The 19073-nt window shown below is 37.8% G+C and overlaps 1 protein-coding gene across 9 annotated transcripts in view; it reads right to left on the bottom strand.

Moving 5' to 3' along the window:
• INPP4B (inositol polyphosphate-4-phosphatase type II B) overlaps positions 1-19073 on the bottom strand; it is a 577521-nt gene that overhangs the window by 111942 nt on the left and 446506 nt on the right. For all 9 annotated transcript variants that reach the window (XM_059697959.1, XM_059697964.1, XM_059697966.1 and 6 more), the window contains one exon: positions 12035-12143. In XM_059697959.1, the coding sequence (XP_059553942.1) occupies positions 12035-12143 (109 nt within the window). The remainder of the gene's footprint in view (positions 1-12034; positions 12144-19073) is intronic.

Here is a 19073-nt window from a genome sequence, read left to right as displayed (position 1 = left end):
AATTAATTCCTAGAAATGTCATCTGTAACTAATATTATTGGTTAGAGCTGATATTGTTTATTTATTAAGAGCATGTGCTTGGGGTTGAATATATACTGATTATATCAGGGTGAATTGGCATGGAAGAACTTGGGGGAGGAGAAGTCTAATTTTCTATCTCTGGCTCTGTCATTATCTGTATGGGTGATTCAATTTTTGGACCTCAGTATTCTGATCAATAACATAAATAGGGGAGTTTGTGATCTCTGAGATTCCCTGTTACTCCTAACATTTAAAACATTCTTTACTGAGAAAAAAGCACTGACTCAACAAAATGATTTTCTTATTTCCAAGGACTTCTTATTATATTGAATACAGATAACTGACTTCATTAATTAAGCAATGAAAATAAATGGTTTATGTCCTGTACTCCTTTTCCCAGTGGCCTTGGCATCTATCCAGTTATAGAAAGCAGAAACCTAAGACTCCTTCAGCCCTGCCCAGTCTCTCTCAAGCCCTCATCCAGTTGGATTTAAATCCTATAAAATTTCCTAAAAAAATCTCCTTTAACTTAGTAGTTACCATTTCCTCTCACCATCACTGTTATGATGTTATGATAGTCTAATTGTTTACCCTTCTTAAATTCTCTCCACACTGTCACTATAAATGCAAGTCTGATTATGTTAATCCTCAGACAAAAACTCTGTCCATGAGTTCCCATAGACTATGGATGAGCTGCCAGGACTTGGTATCCCAGCCTTAGATTCTCTCTCTCTCTCTCTCTCTCTCTCTCTCTCTCTCTCTCTCTCTCTCTCTCTCTCTCTCTCTCTCTCTCCTCCCCTTCTTTCCCTTTCTAAAAATCAGGTGAGGATGAAAAATTAAATAAATAAACTCCAAAAACCAATAGTACTTTTAAATTTTCTGAACACTTATTTGTATATGACTTTTCCCCTGCTGTTTGCTGCCTTTGCAGTGCTGGATATTAAATATCTAAGCTAATAGAGAGCTTTAAAAATATGCTAGGAGTCACTCAGTGTCTAACCTGAGTACAACATTCTTCCTAGGATTAAACACATACTGGTTGAGATGACTTAACTGTGTCAGGGTTTAAAATATTTTCTAGTTTAAGGCAAAGGAGAAAGGTAATTCCTGACTTTACAGAAAGTAAGTTCGTAAACCATTTGACTTATTCATAGTTAGTTTTTTAATGAAGCAGAAAAAAGGTTTCTTTCTATAATTTGCTTATTAGATTTCACATTCTGTCTTTTAAGTTCTAACCTTCCTGTTGATTAACTTTTTTTTTTCAGAGCTAAAACCACAGTCACATTTGATTCACTCTGTGAAATTAAGACATTTATTTGTAAAGTCAAATTATCCAAATTATGTTCCTGAAAAATTGTGATGATATACTTAATAAGTCTTTCCTCAAAATCTCAAGATTTTTAACGCCTCTTTCTAAAATGTAATTATTTCAAGAGAAATAAGCTACGATCTATTGTGCAAATAAACTAAACTGAAGGGTGAGAAGTTCAGTGGCTTCTGAAATCCCACAATTAAGATTGATTATGTGCTTTAGTTTCATACATTTTTCTTGTCACCAAATTTATCATCACTATAAATTTTAGATATTTTAGCAAACTTTTATTTATTTATATTTAAAGTCATTTTCTTAAAAGGAAAGATTTCAATTCTAAGGATTCTGAATAGTCACACTATACGCAATGTTTCTTGCCTCAGCTCGGATCATAACTTGCTTCACAAGCTTTTGGGTAGGTTATGGAAGACTGTCATCAATTTTTAGATGTGAAAGTCACCATTGCATTACTAATATTGAATTGGACTTTAGGTTGGCTATGCTTTTTTTACTGATTTGAGAGAGAGAGAGAGAGAACGAGAACAGCAATCTCATTGGTTGCTTCTTGTATGTAGATCGAAACCTGCAACCTTGGCATATTGGGAAGACATTTTGACCAACTGAGCTATCCGGCCAGGGCCTTAGGCTGTCTATTTTTATAAAAATTATCACCTTTCTCGTTTCAGAACATATAAAAGTATATTTCCCCTTCCCCCTGAGGTGCAAGCAAACACGAACATTTGAGTACCTGACAAATAGCTGTTTTAAAACCCTACAAAACATTTTCCACAAATGCCTCTATGCTTCTGTTTTCTAATTCCACAGTCATTCCCTGAATTTCTATCACCTAATTCAGTCACACTGAGCTCTCCGGGCAGAAAAGATATTCCTATGACAGGTGATCCTTACACTTCTTTCATTCACTCCCTCATATTTGTTCAACATACACTTATCAAGTTAGTTCCTGGGGATACTAGACAAATTCAATCCCTCCCCTCACAGTACACACAATCTACAGGAGAAGACAAGATGATTAGAAAGCAGACATGGTCTAGCCAAGGAGCCAGAGGAAGCTCACAGGCAGAACTGAAACTAAGAAAGTTCAGTTTGGTTCACTAGAGAGGGTGGTGTGAGAGGCAGTTGGAGAAGAAAGTAGGGCCAGGGTACATGAATATAATAGGCACCTTGGACTTCATCCTCCAGGCAATAGGCAGCTAAGAAATGTTTAAAATTATGAAGTCACTAGGTTGTATTTGTCTTTTAAAAATGTTACACCAACTCGGTGAGAAAAATGGATTGGATGAGAGCTGGCCTGATTAAGGGATTTGCCGGTAGACGTTTACAAGATGGTGATTCTATGATTAGGTTTATCCTAAGTCATCATTCATTATTGAAATGAATGACTTCCTGAGAAATAAGAAACTAGAATTGACAGATCTGATTTTTCCCTTTATTTGAAACTAGAAGTGGAAGCAAGGGAAGAAGAGTAATCAAGAATGTCTAGTGTCTAAGTTGAACATCCAGATGAATGGTGGTAACTTATGTGAATAAAAGGAATCCTTGAGAGAAATTTGAGGGTAACAGGGTGAGAGATGACTTCATATGTTGACTTTGAAGTGTTTGGATGATACCATTAATGGGGAATTGTCTGGACTTCTTCATGAGCCATGCCTGAGCTTAACACAGAGATGCTGCCAAAAATCCTGTTCTCAAGAATATGTGACAGTTATGCATCTTATGCCCATTGATACCACTTTTTTTGGAGGATAATATGGCAGCATTTTAACATTTAACAATCTCAACTAAGAAATTCCACTTTTAAGAAGTTATCCAAAAGAAAAAAATTTTCAGAGACATAATAGTAAGAGTGTACATTGCAAACACAGTTGGTTATAGCAAAAATTAGAAAGTGTAAACGATCATCAATATTGTTTTTATTGGTTAGATGATTATGTTAAAGTCAATAAATAAAATCCTTCTTTGCTTTTAGAAAAAATGAAATCTACATGTATTGAAATGGGAATTTGTTAACACATTTTTTAGTGAAAATATACTTGTTTATGTATTTTACATAAACACTAGCTGATATTATTAAGTCCTCATTATGTGCCAGGTAGCATTATAAAATGTTTGGTGTGTATGAAGCATCACATTTTCAGAACAACCCTATAAGCTAAGAAATGTTATTTACATGCTACAGCGAGGAATCTAAGGCACAGAGAGGGGAGGTAATTTGACTAAGGTCACAAAGCCAGTAAGTGCTCAAGCCAGAATTTAATTCATATAGAGAGTGGAATCTGTTAATTGTCTGAGATGAAAGTTTCTGCCTTGCCCCAGAGTGGGGGCCAGAAAAATTAAACTAAATTATAGAAAAGTTAATAACATCACATTCCCATGACCTGAGTTTGCAGACTAAGAGTCATAATCACTGAAAACTGGTGTAGCTCAGTTGGTTGGATGTCATCCTATGTACTGCAAGGTTGCCTGTTCAATTCCCAGTCAAGGCACATGCCTGGGTTGTGGGCTTGAGTCCTTGTAGGGGATGTGCAGGAGGCAGCTGATTGGCATTTCACTCTCACATTGATGTTTCTCTCTCTCCCTCTCCCTTTATCTCTCTCTGAAAATAAACTTTAAAATCTTAAAAATAAAGAGTCATAACTACTGAAAACTCAAATAGTTGGATGCCTAGAAGAAATTGCACAGAGAAAGACATTAAGCTGTTCCAATTGGCTTATTCTGGGGAGAGAAAATGAAAAGGCTTTCCACTTTATATGCTTCTTTATTCTTTGAATTTGTGCATTACAAGCACATTTTCCTTGTATAGTTAAAATGAGAATGAAGGAGAAAAGCTGCATTACAAATTCATTTAGGATCATATGCAACTCAGCAAAAATCCTTCCATTTCTTTGTATCACATTTAGTTCAGTGCATTGAACGCCTCATCATTTAGTTTGTACAGTATGCTTGTCTCAACATGACTATTTCATTAAAAAAATTTATTCTCTCCATACTCCAAGTTTTAGATGTACGAGAGACAACCCACTTATTCTCAAAGACTGATGTGTATAGGGAGCTGCATGCAGGGAAGTGCACACGGAGAATACCAGCCTAGTACACAGTATTTTCAGACCTAGGAGTGCATTTGCTCCAATAGGAACGAAACTGAGAGCTAAGAGTGGCTGAGGAGGAATTGGCTCCCAGAAAGAAAAGAATAAACCCCCAGGAATCAAATTGTAATTTACACACAGATTTAAATTTCCATCTCTATAAAAATGACATATTGTCTGCCCCTGGACACAGTTCAAAAGAAAAAAGGATTGGCTAGGACTTTATTCATACTTATTCTTATTTCCATGGGGCCTGTGAAACACTTATTTTTGGTGATATAAAGTGTTGTTGTTTTTTAAAGGAAGGAAAATTTATTTGAAAGTGAATGGTACATGAATTGTAGCTATAATCTAATATTTTTATGGACAAGTTTTGGTGTACACAACCCACAAACACAGATGTTTTTAAAGGGAGAGCATTTATACAGAGTGGGGCAAAGGTAGTTTATATTTGTGAATACGCAAAACACAGAGTTTATTCTTATGTTATTATTGATTAATTACTGTATTATTTTCCATAGGAACAACTGTAAACAAATTTTTGCCCAACCCTGTATATTTTGAAGAATTAGTCACTTTAAGCCATTTGGAATTTTTGAATTTACAACATAAAAAAGTAAAAACATAGGTCATAGGTGGAAAAACAAACTAGAAGAGACCGCTCACACCCAGACACCCCCAGTAACTGCATTGTTAAAGATTATGGGTGATTATAATCTCTTTTTTTGGACTTTTCTACATTTTCCAATAAACATATTAGCAAAATTGGAAAATTTTCAAAAGAAAGTATTAATAAAAAGTACATAATTTAAAAGTAAAATATTTCTACTTAAAACATATGACATGATCTCAGAATAAATACTCTGCCAGGTTTCTAAGAAAAGATCAGACTAGAGTCAGAGAAAGTTTCAAAGGAGGAAAAAATTATTGGCTTCCTAAAGCAAATTATGGATTCAGTTTTATTGCTTTTATTAAATTGATTTGAATCACTCATTCCCTTTTATAAAAGCAAAGAACTTTCAGTCTTAAGCATGAAAGTGAAGAGTTTTCAAAGAAATGTTTTTGTAACTGCTCATGTTACTGGAGAGAGTATAAAAAGGGAAGCGCTGCAAAACTCTTCAATAGCTTAGATGTCTCAGCTCTATACTACTAACAAAAAAACGTTCATTTGTTGTCTTGCCTCCAAATTGAGCAGTGGTTAGTGATTCTATCAGAAGAATATATTCTAAAAGCTTTGCATCCAGTTCTCTCATTTCTGATTTCCTGAATGCTGGCTGCACCTTAAGCAACAGAGAGCTCCCTGATGCAGTATTTCCCCTTTTATCGAAGAGTGTCCTATCCTATATAATAAAAGCCTAGGGGGCGTCACACCCTTGCGCAATGTTGTCACAAGATGGCCGCCACAAGATGGCCAGCAGGGGAGGGCAGTTGTGGGTGATCAGGCCGGCAGGGGAGGGCAGTTGGAGGTGAACAGGCCAGGAGGGGAGGGCAGTTGGGGGCCATCAGGTCGGCAAGGGAGTGGTTAAGCATCAATCAGCCTAGCAGGGGAGTGGTTAGGGGCAATGAGGCAGGCAGGCAGGTGAGCGGTTAGGAGCCAGCAGTCCCGGATTGTGAGAGGGATGTCCAACTGCCTGCGGGATCAGGCCTAAACCAGCAGTCAGACATCCCCAAAGGGGTCCCAGATTGGAGAGGGTGCAGGTTGGGCTGAGGGACACCTCCCCCCGCACCCCTATGCACTAATTTCATACACTGGACCTCTAGTCTATAATAGAGAATGAGGAAACATCTATTTATTTCTCCTTACAATAGTAAGGAAAATGTTCCTCAGAATTTTTGCCATGCGATTAGGTCCCCATTGTTCTCATACAAGGTAAGGCTGATTTGCTTAACTCTTTATATCACTGTTTCACTTTCCTTCAGAAATTTCCCCCAAATTCTAGTACAGACTCTAATACTAATTTCTATTAGTGAAATTTTAGTTTGTTTTCCTTATGACTTTTCCAAACGATTATTTTTTCCTCTTCCATTTGAAATTGTGGGGTAGTTAATGTTGATTATGGTCATCTGGAACAGATGGGGGTAGGCAGACAAACCAGGATACATATTCAAGGCAGGCATGTGACGGACATTGGGATCCTTTGCAGGGAGTTAGTTCTGAGTCCATTCCAAATGAACTGGCAGATCACAGGGAATTAATAATCTCAAGAAGAAGTTAACACTGTCCTTCACTGGCTTTTTTTCCTTTTTTTTTCTTTACAAAGGCTCTTGGTTTTCATGAGGAGTCTTTTAATCTTAATGAAAGAGCTATGCTTTCGGGTCATGAACCTGCGCTGTGAAAATTCTGGCTGAATTAAAGTTCCTGCTGAAATTAGAAATGATCAAAACAGGCAACACAAGTGTTGTGGTAATTTTTACCTTTCTCTAAAATAATACTGGAGGTAAAGAATTCATTCATATTTTCTTTTTTTTAAAGAAATATATTTTATTCATTTTTTACAGAGAGGAAGGGAGAGAGATAGTTAGAAACATCGATGAGAGAGAAACATCGATCAGCTGCCTCCTGCACATCTCCTACTGGGGATATGCCCGCAACCCAGGTACATGCCCTTGACCGGAATCGAACCTGGGACCTTTCAGTCCGCAGGCTGACGCTCTATCCACTGAGCCAAACCGGTTTCGGCCATTCATATTTTCAAGAGAAACTCCACAAGCTTTCAAATAGTGTCATAGGTAAACCACTGCCTCCAGGAATACATAGATATTTGATGTGATCGTTGAAGACATAGGTTACAAACATCTGGTCTTTAAATAAAATATACTGAGAATTAGCATTTTCATTCTCCAGGAAAAATCTCATGTTTATATCATGAAAATCTCTAACACATACTAGATTTTTTATTTGTTTGGATGCTACTGAGGTCCAAATTTTCCAAGATCAAAATTCTTATATCGTATAGCTCCCATCTTTCATTCTGTTTTGCAACTTTTTAATGAGTTTGGGATTTTTTAAATAAAAACTTCTAGTAAGCAAATTGTAATACTTTTATTCATTTCAGCAAATATTCCCTTGTGTAGATTTTCTTTGTTTCTGATACATACCAATTGAGTATTCATACATTTTTCAAGTTCAACTCATCTGTGTCACTATTCCTTTCTATTCTCCATGTCCTTCATACGTCCTCTCCCATAACTATTCACTTACATCTATAACAGTGGTTCTCAACCATGGCTATACATCAGACCCACATGGGAAGCTTTTAAAACATACCAATGCCTGGGCTCCATTCCCAGGACTTGCACTTCATTTGTCCCGGGCAACATCCTGGCATACAAAAAATGTTTTTAAATCTCCAAAGGTGATTCTAATGTTCAGCCAAGGTTGAGAATCCCTGCTGTCTCTATTTATCATATTGTATCATGAATAATTGTGAAATTTTATTACTCACGGGAGTTTTCAGCACTTTATTTCTTTAATCCTCACTGGGGGAGGGAGGATTTTTTTCCATTGATTTTTTTAGAGAGAGTAGAAGGGAGGCAAGGGGGAGAGAGAAAGGAGAGAGAAACATTGACGTGAGAGACACATCGACTGGTTGCCTCCCACTCATGGCCTGAATGGGGCAAAGGATTGAACCTGCAACTGAGGTACTTGCCCTTGACTGGGAATAGAACCTGAGATCCTTTGGTCGGAGGGTCCATGCTCTAACTACTGAGAAAACTGGCCAGGGCTGGAGTTTTCAGCACTTACATTAGAGACTATATCTCATTTATAAGGTGAATTCCAATGCCCATTGCATTTGATCTACGGAATGCTGGTCTGCTAAGTACTCTGTGGAGCACTCCAGAAGACCCATAGTTCAAGAGAACATCATCTCTTACCCAAACATATCCCAAAGTGTTATGGGAAATATCAAACAAGGGCAAACCTGATATTCCATAACTGTGACCTAGTAAGGTTATAAGAGAAATAAAATATTAGGACAGAGAGTCAAATCAACTTGAGAAATCAGGAGGGCGTAATAAAGAAGGTAAAAATCTTAGGATTGACCATGTGTAGAATTTTGAATAGGATTATGTGTATGATTTTGACAGAAAGCAATGTAAACAGTGTGGAGATGAGAACAGAAGAATTTCTAGTGAAAGAGAACAGGATGAGGAAAAGGGAAGAGGTGGGCAAGTGTGAATTCCATTAAGGAAATTGTTTCATAGCATTTAAGAAGCAATTATAGGGAGAAGAGGGTGATGAAGGTAGGAAGCCAGTGGGGTGAGTTCACAGAGGCTTTGAATGCCCAGTGGATGCAACTGGATTCCATGAAGGGTTCTGAGCTGGGGAGTATGTAATCTTATATTTGTGCTTTAAAGAAAGATCAATTTGCCTAATTAATTATCTTAAAGCCTTTAAAATACATTGTTATATGATCTGAATTACATTATATGATTACTGCAAGCAAGTAAGGCTTCTTGATGCTAAAATCCTTTTCATTATGTGGTCAATGAATTCATCAAACAATAGATCACTAAGGACCAGAAATTTCTGTGCTCAGGAGACAATATTTCATTGGCTTGGCAGAGAAGAAAATAGATACAGGTGAAGACATACAATGGCTGTGGTAGTCCCCATAAAAAACTGGCCTAAAAGACTTGGCTATTTTTTTGGGGGGGGGGGGCGGTTAGCAAAAGGAAAATGAGGTAAAAAAAATGTCCTTCACTTAACATGATTTTCTTCACTTCTACATGTATAGGTCCAAGTTACTGATTTCATAGTCACGTTGATGTCTCCATTATTGCTTTTGATGAACAGATGCAATATTGTGGGTGAGAAAACCCTCAGAAAAATAATTTTCATAATGTGATATCACTTTAGGCATAACATCTTTGCTCAGGCCAGCTCTTACCACGATGGTCAGGCTGATACTGGACTCATTTATATATTGCCTTAGCAAGCCACATTTTTCCCTTACTACTGCCCAAATGAGAATACCTTTAAGATCTACACCACGTTATTTATTTACTTTTTTAAAAATTTCACTGTATTTATCAATAAAGTTATCAATAAAGCAATAGGACATATAACACATATTTAAAAACCCTAAAGCAAGTCAATGTTTAAAGTATTGGATATACTTATATCTTTTATCTTAAGTTTAATCCTACAGCTGCATGTGAGTTTGTATGTATATAAATATCCCTGTGAGAAGCGAAGAATACTGAAGAATTCAGATATCCATGAGGATATTTAAAACAAGATATATTATTCAGAATCTAACCACACAGCTCAACATTTGCCTTTGCCAGTACTACACAGTGGTATTACATGAAACTCTATGGTGAAGTTCCATGCTTCACATACCGATGCTCTACTCATTCAGCTAGTGCAGTGGTTCTCAACCTTCTGGCCCTTTAAATACAGTTCCTCCTGTTGTGACCCCAACCATAAAATTATTTTTGTTGCTACTTCATAACTGTAATGTTGCTATTGTTATGAATCGTAATGTAATTACCTGATATGCAGGATGGCGACCCCTGTGAAAGGGTTGTTCGACCGCCAAAGAGGTCGCGACCCCCAGGTTGAGAACCGCTGAGCTAGAGTCTTTGTGCCCTGGGGACAGTTTTCCGTTTTTTAATTGTGTCAGGCACTTTAAAATTGGATTGAGAAAAACAAATAAATTAAGTGAATTCTCAAGATAGAGCTGCCCAGTTCCAGACAAGATGGAGTACACACAATCTATTTTCCTTCTCCTGCTAATCACAAAACATACTTGAGTCACAACACGTAAGTCATTTATCAGAAGACTCTAAGAACAAAGAAGGAAGATTGGCTGGGAGCCCCAGGATCTGGGGAATGATATGACAATGACAGTAAATTCTATGGGTTGTTTTCTTGCCTACTATATATATCCCAACTTAGGTGTTAGACAAGCCCTCAATGAAGCACAATGTCAACTAAAAAATAGACGCCAAGAAAAACCAAAGGACTAGTAAAAGGGTAGCCCAACAAAAATAAAACTTTTAAATACACTTGCCTATTCGAGGGATGAATAGCACATAATAAAAATAGCAGTGTCTCTCTCTATTTGAATATGGTACAGCAGAAGGAGAGGGTCAGTGGGAAACCATGGGCAGAAACCTATATTCTACCCCCATTCCCTTTTTAGCAAAGAGACAGCATCCCTTTCCCCATGGATTCTGTGAATGAACCAACTTCCAACCCCCATGAATTAAACAGGAGGTGCCTCTCCCCTCAGAGCCCCTGGTTGGAACTCTGACTTCCCCTCTGTTACAATCATGAGGCAACAGAACTATTTTTTTTTTTTTTTTTTTTTTGCAGCAGAAGGGATTCCAGAAGGAGTTTCTTTGTGGTCATGGAACAGTTCTTTGTGATGATTACTCTAATCTACACCTGTGATACAGTTTCATAGAACTATATATTCTCCTCACCAAAAACAAAAACAAAAAACTGGTGAAATCTCAGTAAGGGCTATAGCTGAGTTAATAGTACTAGTATTGAATCAAAATCAATTTCTTTAAAACAAGAAAGAAAAATATATGTGCCTCATTAGCTTATATATTTATATAGTAGTATATCAGTTATTCAATTCAAAGTTATTTTTAATGTGTCTGTCCTGAACATTGGACACCTAATAATACATGTGTTATGTATGTTATAAATGTGATAAAACTTTAAAATTTAAAGATGGTGATTTTGCCACTCAGGTAGATTTTCTAATATTACTACTAAACCAACTATGACAACAGAATACTATTTCCCCCTAACTTTCAAAATTCGGGTTCTTAATCTAAGAAGAGTAACTACTTAAAAAGAGAAGTTTCCATTCACATCTGGATAAAACTTCTTATGGTTTACTTAAGTGCAATCATAATCACAGGATATTATAAGATAAACTCTGGGACCCCTCGGGGGATGTCAGAGAGCTGGTTTCGGCCCGGTCCCCACAGGCCAGGCCAGGGGACCCCACCAGTGCATGAATCCATGCGTGGGGCCTTTAGTTATAAATAATAGAAATTAGAAATAATACTTTAGGTTTTGTGTCATGCTTTTTCTCTAAGAAATGAACGTCTTCTCTTTCAATCTCATCATGTAACTGATAAGAGTTCTGTACCATGTCTCTTTTTCAAATGGCATAATTAAATGGCAGGGCAGTTCATATGCCTTGCCTCGGACCACAGTGGAAATCACCAATAGGGTAAGAGTCATAAATTAGGCCTCATGATCTCCTTTAAATGTCTGGCTTTTCAATTACATAAGACGATGCTTTTAGCTAAATCTCTACCTGAACATCATTCCACTGAATGAGCAATAGTTGATACCAGAATACTCTCTTGTTTTAGTAGCTTTGTTTCCACAAAAATTTTCTGCCAGCACAGCACTACTCAATAAGCAACACACTCAGGCACTTAATTTATTTTAATTTCATTTCTGTTTGAGTATTTTTTAGAAGTTCAACATCTTTAAGTTATTAAATATGTTGCGATACAAGAACTATTCATTGTGATGGACCAAGTTTCTTTATTATAAATGTGTATATAAACTTCTCCAAAGGAAAGATAACCATTAATGCATCTTGTCATCACTTACTTTCTTCTTTCCGTTTCAAATCTGTGGAGTAGTTTCCGAAGACCACCATTCTTAAATCCCTGAAAATGGGCAGCTGGGGCTCCCACGGTGATAACATCATAGAGAGCATCTGGAACGGGAATGGACAAGGAGATGAACACTTTGCAAACATTTCTCTCCAGCATGCTGTCTGCACTGAAGCATACACAATGTCGGAAGTCTGAGACATTATTCTGTTTAATTTTGCAGGAATGACTATGAACTTGCATCTCAAGGGGGCAAGAGGAGCTAATTTATCTTTCTAAAAGCCACCTGTGCACCTATACAAGTTATAATATATCCTTGATTTATGACTACATCTTAATTATACGCTACTGTGTAGAACAGTATGTTCTCCCATTCGTCTGTATACTTACTGAGATAACATGCTAATTGGTCTTTTGTGTATTTTATTTTATTGAGTTTTGCATCATTTAATTAGCAATCATATTGAAATTCAACAATAATGAATCTTTCCACCGAAATTTACAGAGAAAAGAAGCATTTTGGTTCAAAGCCAGAACAGTACCAGTGCATTTTTTAAAAATCTATATAGAGTAGTTTCTGCCTGTTTATACAAAATCTTATACAATTTTAATGCAAGCTTTTGCAATTTCCTCAGGTGAAAGAAGAATACACAAAATGTCTCCTGATCTATTTTCCAGCAAGATATTTTGTGGGTTTTTTTTCCTTCAAAATAACCATACATTTAAATTGAAACTCAATCCCTTGATCTTGAAAGCCATCAAGTTTCATATATATTAAGTTTATGGCCTTAAAACATGCCATCAACACTAATAAAAGAGAAAAATGGTAATTGGCATATGAGCTACCCTTTTCATTGGCTAATCAGGGCTATATGCAAATTAACTGCCAACTAAGATTGGCAGTTAACTGCCAACAAGATGGCGGTTAATTTGCATATGTAGGCACAATGCAGGGAGGCGAAAGGGAAAGCAGGAAGAAGCCCCCTGCCACTGACAGTGATCGGAAACCCAGGGGGGAGCTAAGAGCTGGGGGGCAGGGCAAAGGCGGCCCTGGGGCCGCATTTGCCCTGGCCCCCAGCCATGATCGGAGAATCAGGTGCCTTTTCCGCCCTGGCCAGTGATAGCAGGAAGTAGGGGTGGAGCCAGCGATGGGAGCTGGGCACAGTCGAAGCTGGCAGTCCCAGGAGCTAGGGGTCCTTTGCCTGGGCCTAAAGTGAAGCCCACGATCGCGGGGCCGCTGCAGCTGCGGGTCCCCGCTGCCCAGGCCGGACCCCTCAGCCAGAGGTGTCAGGCCTGGGCAAGGGGGCGATCCTGCGATTGGAGGGTGATGGGAGTCAACGCCTGAGGGCTCCCAGTATGTGAGAGGGGGCAGGCTGGGCTGAGGGACACTCCCCCCCCGCCCCACACCCAGTGCACGAATTTCGTGCACCGGGCCCCTAGTATATTGTAATGAAAAGTATCCCAATCAGAAAGAAAACAGAGTGAATGCCCTCTTGTTAAACTACATTTTATCTGAGAAACCTAATTTCACAGTAGATCCTTTTCATGTTGATTTTGGTATTGACACACTGACTGTTTTTCAGATCTCATTTACAGGGAAAACATACATTATTTTATTAGCTTCAGGTAAACACCATAACTTTTCCAAAGTGGTTCAGTCTAAATGCACCAGTAATATCTTTCTTAACAATAAATGTCTTCAAACTCAAGGTCACGAAAGAACTGAATACAAACTAACCCATCAATAAAGCAAATATTGAACAATCATTTAATAGATTGCTGGAGTGATAATCTGTTGCCTTTTTAAAAAGTCGCCAATAAAGTAGAAGTCAGCTCATCTTAAAATAATAGAATATTAGACTTCTGTGTAATTAAAAAAAATTGCCTAGGGGACTTTAACCCAGGCCTAAGAAAAAGGTTCCAGGTATCCGTGACCATATATACATTTTTGTAAGTGCATCTGTTCTACTTCCTGGAAAGGGGTCACAGCTTTCTTAAATGGTCATGAGCTCACCCCATTAAATAATCCTATTCCTATAGGCCTTAGGAACATCACTGAATGTCAGCCAGCTATTAATCTTAACTTGTTCTAACTCTTTCAACCTGCCCTTTCTCTCTGGTTTCCTATAACAAGTATAGACAACACATTCCTTTAAACATTCCAAACTAAAATTCTCAAGCTCTCAACATCAGTTGCTTTCTTTCCCTCATCATTTTATCTGATCAGTTTCAACAACTCTGCTCCCCAAATTTTATTCTCTTTTATCACTGTGAACTCTATTTTAATTCTAACCTTCCTCAGTTCATGTCAGGATTATTACTGCCTCTTCAATCTTAGCCTCCTTGCATCCACAGTGCAGATCACTTCTGTTGGTGGCCATTCAGTCACTCTACCCAAAACACAGGCTTCAATTCTTCTCATGTATTTCAAAGATTATGAGAACATTCAAATGTGTGCATGTTGTAGATGCTGAATAATTGTCAATAAACAAACAAATATTTTAAGGATGAATTGTTTATCTAATTTGTCTTTAGATTACACAGGGAATTACTATTCTTAATCGAAGAATAAGAGGTTTAAATACACTATCCAGAAAAAAAAAATTGAAATCTGGAACATACATATCTCCAGGGGAAGAAGATAACCATATATCCCTCCCTGAAACACATTCAATAATAAAAGAACAAGGGGAGTTTAAGATTACCTACATGGAAAAGATTGAAATTAGACCCTTCATGCACACAAATCAACTCAAAGGTATTAAAGACTTAAACATAAGAACTAAAATTATAACATTACTAGAAAAAAACTTAGGGACATTTCATAATATTGGTCTGTAAAATTACTTCATAGATATTACACTAAAAGCACAAGTAACAAAAACAAAACTAAACAAGTGGGACTACATCAAACTGAAAAGCTTCTGCTGGCCCTGACCAGGCTGCTCAGTTGGTTGGAGTGTCATCGAGTAAACCAAAAGGTTGAGTGTTCAGATCTGAGTCAGAGCAAATATCTAGGTTACGGGTTTGATCATCAGCAGAGGCATGTATGGAAGGCAACAGATCAATGTTTCTCTCTCAAATCGATATTTCTCTCTCTCTCTCTCTCTCTCTCTCTCTCTCTCTCTCTCTCTCTCTCTCTCTCCCTCTCTCCCTCCCTCTCTCTCCCTCTCTCCCTCCCTCTCTCCCTCTCTCCTTCCCTCTCTCCCTCTCTCCTTCTCTCCTCTCTCTCTCCCTCTCTCCTTCTCTTCTCTCTCTCTCTCTCTCTCTCTCTCTCTCTCTCTCTCTCTCTCTCTCTCTCTCTTTCTCATAAAAACAAAAATATATCCTTGGGTGAGGGTTAAAAAAATTTCTAAGGAAACAATAATGTAAAAAAGCAACATAGAGAACAGGAGAACAAGAGAAAATATTTGCAAATCATTTATCTGATGAGGGGTCAATCTCCAAAATATGTAAGGTACTTCTATAAGTCAATACAAGGCTCCAGGAAGTCTTAATATTTTGCAATTGTTATTTGATAACAATCAGTTATCACTGTATTGAAAGTTATCTATTTTGGCTCCTTCATCCTTGAATTTCACTTGCCATTCATTACTACAAAATTAGTAGACAGATCTAAGTACACCATGGGGTTTACTTCCTGATCTCATCTCAGTTTAGTTAATGAAGAATGATATACACTTAAAGTACCATGTTCATTCTTGGCCAGAGCAGATGCACTCCTTTGAATGTAGTTAGAATTAACTTCAGTTGATTGATTTCCTTTAAGGGAGAACAGATATTTAAAAAAGGCAATAAAAATAAAATTATAAGATAACAATCTGATCAGTAATATTTGTCTCATTTTAAAAATTTACCCATTTTATCCTGCTCTTTAAATTAAGTAATTTTGTGACATAAATAGCCCTTAACTGTGCATAATAAAAGCTTTCTGATTTTTTGTACTAAGAGACAACTATAAAAATGTAGGTGAGCATTTTATTTTACAGAAAATTTAAGCAAAAAAGTTGAAGGTCCTTTTTCCTTTCTTATAAAATATAATCTGTATTTCATCTACTGATATTTTTATACCTCAAAAATGGTCCCTGGCTTTGTGAAAATGGTATAGTATACATAATAATAGAAAAGTGAAATTAAAGTTGCGTCTCATCAAGCTAAAGATACCAGGTTGACTTGAAATTTAATAATAGGGCTGCTTCATAGCCTTTTAAACGCCATTTAATAATAGAAATGAGATAATAAGTCTATTTTCCCCAGAAGATCTCTTTAAAATTCCTACAACTATAAAAATAGTGCTAATAAAAAAATGTAGATATGCTGATCTCATTTCAAGGAACAATTTAAGCATAGTCCCTGACTTCAAAATGGCCCACAAATGACTTTGACATGATTCACAAGACCACAGGGATTTTTGAGGATAATCTGTTTCAAAGTAGTCCAAGAAATTTGGCATCATCATGAAACATGTCTAAAGGTAATTATGCTTCGTTGATGAGGTGATACACCCAAACTCTTGAAATGCAGAAATCAGGGAGGTCTGACAGCTCCTCTTATTTGTTCCAGCTTCAGTGTAGAGATTGGAAGTTTAAGAGGCAAAGAGGTCAACTGATTCATCCATAGTTACACAGAAATGCGGGTGACATTGTACCTAACTCCAGCTTTATGATATCATATAGTGAGTTCTTTCTTTTACTATTTTTCCCTTTCCTCTTTTCTTTCTTCCACCCTTCCTTTTCTCTCATCCTTCTTTTTCTTTCTTTCTTTCTTTCTTCCTTCCTTCCTTCCTTCCTTCCTTCCTTCCTTCCTTCCTTCCTTCCTTCCTTCCTTCCTTCCTTTCTTTCTTTCTTTCTTTCTTTCTTTCTTTCTTTCTTTCCTTTCTTTCTTCCTTCCTTCCTTCCTTCCTTCCTTCCTTCCTTCCTTCCTTCCTTCCTTCCTTCCTTCCTTCCTTCCTTCCTTCCTTCCTTTTCTTCTTCTTCTTCTTCTTCTTCTTCTTCTTCTTCTTCTTCTTCTTCTTCTTCTTCTTCTTCTTCTTCTTCCTCCTTCTCTCTCTCTCTCTCTCTCTCTTTCCTATGTACTATAATATGATCTATATACATAAAAGGCTAATATGCTAGGTGTCCGACTGTTCAGTCAACCATTCGACCAGTCTCTATGATGCGCACTGACGACCAGGGAGCAGATGCTTTTACTGGTAGGTTAGGTTGCTGCTGGGTTCCGGCCAATCGGGACTGGGTGAGATGGCTGGAGCCCTCCTGTGGTCCCTCCCTCGCCAGCCAACCTACCACAGTTCCTCCCCAGCTAGCCAGCCCCAATTGGCCCCAATCAGGACTGGGCAAGACAAGCTGGACACACCCTGGGGCCAACCTCCTGCAGTCCTTCTCTGGCCTCTAAAATATTTCTTCTAATTAATTTCCTTTCAATGTGTACGAATTCATGCACCGGGAATCTATATCTATATCTATATCTATACCTATATATCTATATATCTACATATATATCTACTAGAGGCCCAGTGTACGGATTCGTGCACCAGTGGAGTCCCTCAACCTGGCCTGCACCCTCTCATAATCTGGGACCCCTGGGGGATGTCAGACTGCCGGTTCCAGGGCCTGCGGAGATTGGGCCGAAACCAGCAGCCCAACATCCCCCAAGGAATGTAGTAGTGCACAAAGCGGCAGCTGGGCATCGCGCTGCTCTGGCTCATTCCGGCCCTGCTGGGCCTGCTGTCGTCGCCACACGGTAGCGCACTACCATGGACGGAGGAGAGGCTCATGCCACCACAGCTGTGCTTGCCAGCTGTGAGCCCAGCGTCTGGTGCCCGTCAGTCAGCTGAGTGGCACTCCCACTGTAGGATCACACTGACCACCAGGGGGTAGCTTCTGCATTGAGTGTCTGCCCCCCTGGTGGTCAGTGTGTGTCATAGTGACCTGTCAAACAGTCATCTGGTCGCTTAGGCTTTTATATATATATATGTATATAATAGATAAAATAACTTAAACATATAATATTATAATATCACAAGAATCCAGATGTTATACTATTCACAACTGATTTTCCAATAAGATAAAATTTACTGAGATATATCAGAGTGGAAAATGGTATTGTTAATTTCGGGGTACTGTTTTTGTTATTATTGTCACTGCTCTAAAAGATCTCTATTGTGGTGGGTACTCTCTTGCATTTAATTTCAATAATGAATAAGGATGAAAATTTAACTTAATGGGTCTGGGGGCACCAGAAGTTAAATGGAGGTTATTTCACTTGTCAGTATGAGACATGACATCATTAGTTCTGCTCAGTTACTTGTTTCAAGAGCTAGACATTAGCCTCAGATTTGGTAAATCTGCCTGCTATTGTTTGTAAAGCTGCCTCTCCAAATATAGCAGGCATATTAATCAAAGGTGAATCGATGCAATTTACTAATGGTAAGAAGGAAAATGAATGTAGTCTACATTCAATAACTCACCAGTGAAATACCAAGGCTTGGCCAATCTTACTTGCATCATTACCTTACAAAATGTTGTCTGTAATTCAGCCAAACATTTAAATCAGTAACCATGGATCTTAAATAAATTTAACTGCAATTCAAAATCTGCTAAATACATGTTACATAAGTAAATAGGAAATTTGATTGACTACCATCTACACCTTTTAATTTTTATTTTGCAAGTAAATAAAGCAAAGCTCAGAGTGGTTATTAACTTGATTACAGCCAAAGAAATTGTAAGTCCCTAAAAATTCAGTCATTTTAATTTCTACTGTAACATATAGTTGGTGATCTAGTCTCTAAAGCACCTACTTTATTTGAAGTCCAACCTCAAATAACTTTTAAACTTATAAAAAATAAATATTTTAAAACAAATATTTAATGTTATACATATTTTATACATGCAATATACATCTATACTAATAAAAGTGTAATATGCTAATTAGCCTGGACGTCTTCCGGACATCCTTCCTGACAAAGCCAGGCTGGGTGAAGCCGCCCGCCCACAGTCCTGGGTGCCAGTGCCTGCAGCTGCAGCCTGGGAAAA

The sequence above is a fragment of the Myotis daubentonii genome, chromosome 5 (assembly GCF_963259705.1).
Source record: "Myotis daubentonii chromosome 5, mMyoDau2.1, whole genome shotgun sequence".
NCBI classification, from domain to species: domain Eukaryota; kingdom Metazoa; phylum Chordata; class Mammalia; order Chiroptera; family Vespertilionidae; genus Myotis; species Myotis daubentonii.
The sequence above is the reverse complement of the archived record's forward strand: the minus strand, read 5'-3'. Positions and strand labels throughout refer to the sequence as shown.